Source organism: Octopus bimaculoides, chromosome 4, assembly GCF_001194135.2.
Source record: "Octopus bimaculoides isolate UCB-OBI-ISO-001 chromosome 4, ASM119413v2, whole genome shotgun sequence".
In the NCBI taxonomy this organism is placed as follows: Eukaryota; Metazoa; Mollusca; class Cephalopoda; order Octopoda; family Octopodidae; genus Octopus; species Octopus bimaculoides.
The window spans coordinates 4686360-4692803 of record NC_068984.1 but is presented as its reverse complement, the minus strand read 5'-3'; the positions used below and the strand labels follow the sequence as shown (position 1 = coordinate 4692803).

At 38.3% G+C, this 6444-nt stretch overlaps 1 protein-coding gene across 1 annotated transcript in view; it reads right to left on the bottom strand.

Annotated features, from left to right (window-relative positions):
* The window catches only part of LOC106867335 (GRIP1-associated protein 1), a 97639-nt gene that overhangs the window by 44957 nt on the left and 46238 nt on the right, over nt 1-6444 (bottom strand). Inside the window, exons 3-4 of the mRNA XM_014912181.2 lie at nt 2223-2284; nt 1140-1166 (exon numbers count right to left, since the gene is read on the bottom strand). Coding sequence (XP_014767667.1) covers nt 1140-1166; nt 2223-2284 — 89 coding nt within the window. The remainder of the gene's footprint in view (nt 1-1139; nt 1167-2222; nt 2285-6444) is intronic.

Here is a 6444-nt window from a genome sequence, read left to right as displayed (position 1 = left end):
GTTCTTTTATTCTTTTACTTGTTTCAGTCAGTTGACTGCGGCCATGCTGGAGCACCGCCTTTAGTCAAGCAAATCAACCCCGGGACTTATTCTGTGTAAGCCTAGTACTTATTCTATCGGTTTCTTTTGCTGAACTGCTAAGCTATGGCGGACATAAACACACCAGCATCGGTTGTTAAGCAATGTTGGGGGAAGGGAGGGGGACAAATGCAGACATGCAAACATATACACACACATACATACATACATATATGTATATATGACTGGCTTCTTTCAGTTTCCGTCTACCAAATCCACTCACAAGGACATATATATATATATATATATATAATAGAAATATGTCACAAAAACAAATACATATGTATAAAATAAATGCAGATGACTTCAACAGTTCAGTTCATACTACAAATGTTCACAATAGCATAGCAATTTTTTTTTACACTTGATATATTACATCATTATTTTATATGCTAAATTTCCCACCATTTCATCAAACATCTTTGAACTATCAGAAGATGAAAAAAAAAACAATCTGCAATGAAAATTCAGCCCCTAGAAATATTAGAAGGAATTCAGCTTGAACACATCAATTGTAGGCTACAGAGTTGATAACCATGATCGCTAAGATCCAAAGCAATTAAAAATGAATGAATGAATGAATGAATGAATGCATAAACACACATACAGACAGACAGACAGACAGACAGACAGTGTTAAGGAATGAGGTAGATAAGATCCAGGCTACATAATTTCATTTTCTCCATTTCCGTCTCTTCCACACAGCATTCACTAGATTAAGAACAAGTGATATATGAATATAAGATCCAGGGATCAAAGTGTAGGGAGAAAGTCAGCTTCAAGCAATCCCTAGTAAATATAAAAAACAACTTTCAGGGACAATAGGGGTTTATTGAGATGGAAGGTTGTGGATTTTTTTTGTACTTCGATATGAAAAACATCCACAACCTCCTAGTCTCAATGAACCCTTATTTATATTCCTATAACGTAGCAGCTCAACAGGATGAGTACCAGGTTTTAAAAAGGGTGATTACTAAAGAGCCCAATGACTGAAACAACTGAAGGATAAAGACATTCCAGGAATTTTACAAAAACGAACAAATAAATGTTTATTTAATTACCTTTGCTTTCTTGCTTTTGTTGATCACCTGAAAGACAAGAAAAGAAAAATGTTAAAACAGAAAAGAAAATATCCATGGAAAAATAAAAAAAAAACACCAAAAATATTGGTGTTGAGAAATCAACACAAAAGTGCATATAAATGTGTCCAAGGTTCACCCATATCATCATCATCATCATCAAAATAGTAATTCTCTAAACAATAATAATTGTTTCTAATCTTTGGTACAGCAGCAGCAATTTTGAGGGGAGGAGCAAGTCAATTGCATTAACCCCCACTGTACTTGACAAGATCTGATCAAAAAGAATCAGGACTGGTGCTACCAAAATGAACTACAACACTTATCAACCCGGCATTTAATCTCCATCTGAAGCCACACACTTTATCCAGCATCATTTTCATTGATGGAAGCATTCCTGGAAATCCTTTTTGAGGATAGCAAGTAGCTGCCTCATTGAAGTCTCTTAGATTTCTTTGACATTTTGAAATCTGGTACCTTTCAAGTGGTAATTGTTTTCTGGAGAGATTCTTGACCATAATAACCTCCAAGCCACGTCTCTTTCCACACACACACACACACACACACACACACACACACACACACACACTACACATTTTTTTTCTGCCCTGGTCACTGATGGACTCTCTGCGGTGTTGTGAGGTGACCACACTCTGCACTCTTTAAACAACCAAAGTGAGCAAGAACTTTATGACTTAGTGAGCATGTGCGACAGAGTTGAAGGTGGATCCATGTTAAGTGGCTTCACTCAGCATGCTTTAGTTCTGTTACCAGACCCTGTATTTTATGGACCCCAAAAGGATGAAAGGCAAAGCTGAGCTTGGTAGGATTCAAACTCAGGCCATTAAAGAGCTGGAAAAAAAAAATGCCACTGAATAATAATTTCCATAGCTTAAGTAAAATATTAAATTAATTCTGAGGTAAAAAAAAAAAAGAAAAAAGAAAATACTTTCGAAGAAATAATGGACATATTTGGAGAATTTCAAATATTAATAAAATAATGAATAGTAAATGAAGCACACAGAATTTTTGAGGTCACAAGTGAAAAGAGGGGGAAAAACTTACTTTGTTGGCTCTCTGGAGATCTTTATCACATTCTTCAAATTTCTCTTTTAAATTTAAGAACTCTGCAATGAGAAGCAAAAACATAAAAGGAATCAAATCTGAAAATCCAAACAGTTCCATTCTTAGTAACCATCTCAACCTCTACAGTCATTAAATTACTTCTGAAACTACATCTGGAAATATTAATGGATGGTCATGGCCCCTTTTTTATTTCTTTACTTGTTTCAGGCATTACACTGTGACCATACTGGGGCACCACCCTGAAGAGTTTTAGCTGAACGTTTTTTTTTTCTTTGTAAAGCTTGGTACTTATTCTATCAGTCTCTTTTGCCAAACTGCTAACTTATGCAGACAAAGACACACCAACGCCAGCTGTCAAGCAGTGGTGGGGAACAAACACAGACAAAAAGCAAGGTACACACTCGCCATGATAGATTACCCACTAACTTTATTTTATCTTTATTTTATTTTCTCTCCCTGTTTATTTCTGTGTTCCTTTCTGTCAAAGAGCATAGGCTCGAAACATAAAAGACTTTCTCACTTTCCTGAGCGTTAAACTAATACATCTGTTTGCTTTTTACACACCCGTCTTCGTCCTTTGTTTCCTTATAGTAAATTCTCACTATAGTAGAAGACACTTGCCCAAGGTGCCATGCTGTGAGACTGAACCGGAATCATGTGCTTTGGAAGCAAACTTCTTACCACACAGCCACACCTGTGCTTAATTTCATCAAAAATCTTAAATAAGCCACAGAGAAAATGAATTCAATCTTGAAGACATGGTTCTGACTACTTCAGAATATCAAGCTGAAACTTGTTCTTCATTCATTGCATTTGCTCCTTTAACCATTCCTCATCTCTCAGTCCCACACACTCTTGTAATCTTTACCCAACCACCCACACCACTGGTTCTTTTATCCAATACCCCCACCCACTTCTACTCGCCTAATACCATCCACACAGACACCCCATCACCACTAATTAAATCTATCAGTTTTCAGTTCCACCTAATCACTGCCACTCTCTCTTCTAAAATGTGAGTAGCCATGCAGCTCCTTTACTGCAAAAAACCCTAGTCTACTCTGGTCCTCCTCTCTCATACTTTAACCCCTTGTCTCCAAGAATGAAGCTGCCTCTCTTGGGGGCTCATACTCTTGGAAGTTGCAGGTTACATGGCACCTTCACTAGTGTTGTTGGCATAAAAAACACAGCCAGTACACACTGAAAAATTGGTTAGCATTAGGGAGGCATCCAGCTATAGAAACCATGCTAAGGTAGATTGTTGGATCCTGTCAAAATATCCAACCCATGCGAGCAAGGAATGTGGACATTAAATGAAAGTGAGGAAATGTCTCTTGGGGTTTAGGGTTGTTGTATTTTACTTCAATAACTCAAGAGGCCCCCTTGGGAATATATGTACAACATGGTCATCATTTAATGTCCATTTTCCCTGCTGGCATGGGTTGAATGATTCAACAGGGGCTGGCAAGCCGGAGAGCTGCACCAGGTTCCATTTGGCTGTTTTGGCTTGGTCTCCACGGTTGGATGCCCTTCCCAACACCAACCACTTTATAGAGTGAAATGGATGCTTTTTATAAGGCGCGAGCAGGGTCACCAAATAGCTTGCCAGACAAAGGCCTTTCAGCTGAGAGAAGGTGTGGAACCGAGGGGAGTTGCTGAGAGTCAGATGGAAGGTTAGAATGTAAAAGAGGGAGAGAGATAATTGGCTACTCCAGTAGAACAGGGAAGGAGGATGAGGGGAGAGTGAGTTAGAGAAAGAGAGGCAGTCAGTCAGAGAGAGAGAGAAAGAGAGGCAGTCAGTCAGAGAGAGAGAGAAAGAGAAATAGTTGATGCTGGAGATATATTGGGGCATATCGAAGGGGAACAGTGAAAGGAGTATAAGTAGTAAAGAGGAGATAGTGGAGGATGTGTGTGCGTGTGCATGTATCATGAACTGCCAGGAACAGTTGTACTCTTGTTAATACTTCCACCTGGCCCATGAGCAAATTTAGAGAAGCATTTTCTTCCAGCAGTCTTAGAGACCCTCAAAAAAGGGCTTAGATGCTGCCCTCTATTTCCTGACAAAACCATTAACAAAAATATAATTTTAATGTTATAAAAAAGAAAACCTAAAATATTTCAAGTAATCACATTGTTGATTTCACATTTCCCAGTTCAAACCCCATTTAAACCAAAAGTGAATTTCTTTCTTCCAGGGTCAAAACATTTACAATTATTAATTCAAATGTCGCATTTCATAAACCAACCCCCAACACATTGAGAAGCAAGCTGCCAACTAACTTCTGTAGATCAAATTGCAGCAGCAACAACAACAACAACAACAGCAGCAACAACAACAACAACAACAGCAGCAGCAGCAACAACAACAACAGCAGCAACAACAACAACAGCAGCAACTGAGTCCGAAAATAGTTATTGATTACCATGTTATTTAATTATCAAATCTGTATGGATTGTGTACGTGACCATGTTGCTACTATATCTGTAACATACATACATACATACATAGACACGTACGTACATACATACATACATAGACACGTACGTACATACATACATACATAGACACGTACGTACATACATACATACATACATACATACACACATATACATAGATACATACATAGATACATACATACATACATACATTCATACATTCTATAGTGAAATCCGTTGGAAGGATAATGCCGAGGACAAAGAAATAACCCACAATATGGTAGAAGCCATAGCCACTGATAATGAAAAGGAATAATGGTGGAATGTTTCACTAAAGACCTCAATAAAATATAAGCACAACAGACCTGATATTGTGATTTGGGATAGAGAAGAGAAACTGTGCACGGTTATGGAAATTAGCTGCCCAGCGGTTATTAACATAAAGCTGAAGATCAGTGAAAAAAGAGAATACCTATGCTGAATTATTGAGAAATCTACAATTACTCTATCCAGATTACAAGTTCAGGTTTGTACCTGTAATTATTGGGACACTGGGATATGTAACACACTGCCTAAATACCAATCTTGAGAAATTAGTCTTCTCAAAACCAGAGAAAGCTAATTCGAAGACTACAGATCCAATCCATCACTGGAACTGTAAAAATCTGTAAAACTTTCCATAAGTTTATCATTTAAATATATATGAGAATGTCTAGATATGCAACTATGTGCATGAAAATACAGATATAAATCATGCAAATTTGCACATACATACATACATATATACACACACACAAACAAATATACCCTGTTGTTGATGTTGAAATTCCAATGAAGGAACCTTGGATCTAGGTTAGAAACTAGTTCTTTCTCTATTGGCAAAAAATCTTGAAATAAACTGAATAATGACATGCATGCATGCATGCATACACACATACATACACACACACACACACACACACACACACACACACACACACACGCATATACAAAATAATTTCTATACCTACAAATTTCTATACTTACAAATTTTTAAACTGATAAATGACACACTCACAGATGAACAGGCACACACACATGCATACGTGTGTGTGTGTAAATGTTTGTGTTTCTGTGTTTGTCCCCCAACCATCACTTGACAATTGATATTGATGTGTTTATGTCCTCATAACTTAGCAGTTCGGCAAAATAGACCGATAGAATAAGTACTAGGCTTACAAAGAATAAGTCGTGGGGTCGATTTTCTCGACTAAAGGCGGTGCTCCAGCATGGCCGCAATCAAATGACTGAAATAAATAAAAGAATAAAAGAAAAGAATATATGTATAGTCGTGGCCGATGTCACTTGACTGGCTCCCATGCCGGTGGCACATAAAAAGCACCATTCAAGTATGACTGATGCTAGTGCCACAGGACTGGCTCCCGTGCCAGTGACACATAAAAAGCACCCTCTACACTCTCGGAGTGGTTGCCGTTAGGAAGGGCATCCAGCTGTAGAAACCTTACCAAATTAGATTGGAGCCTGGTGCAGCCTCCTGGCTTGCCAGTCCTCAGTCAAACCGTCCAACCCATGCCAGCATATATATTCTTTCATTTGTTTCAGTCATTTGACTGTGGCCGTGCTGGAGCACCGCCTTTAGTCGAGCTAATCGACCCCAGGACTTATTCTTTGTAAGCCTAGTACTTATTCTATCAGCCCTTTTTGCCGACCCGCTAAGTTACGAGGGCATAAACACACCAACACGGTCATCAAGCGATGGTGGAAG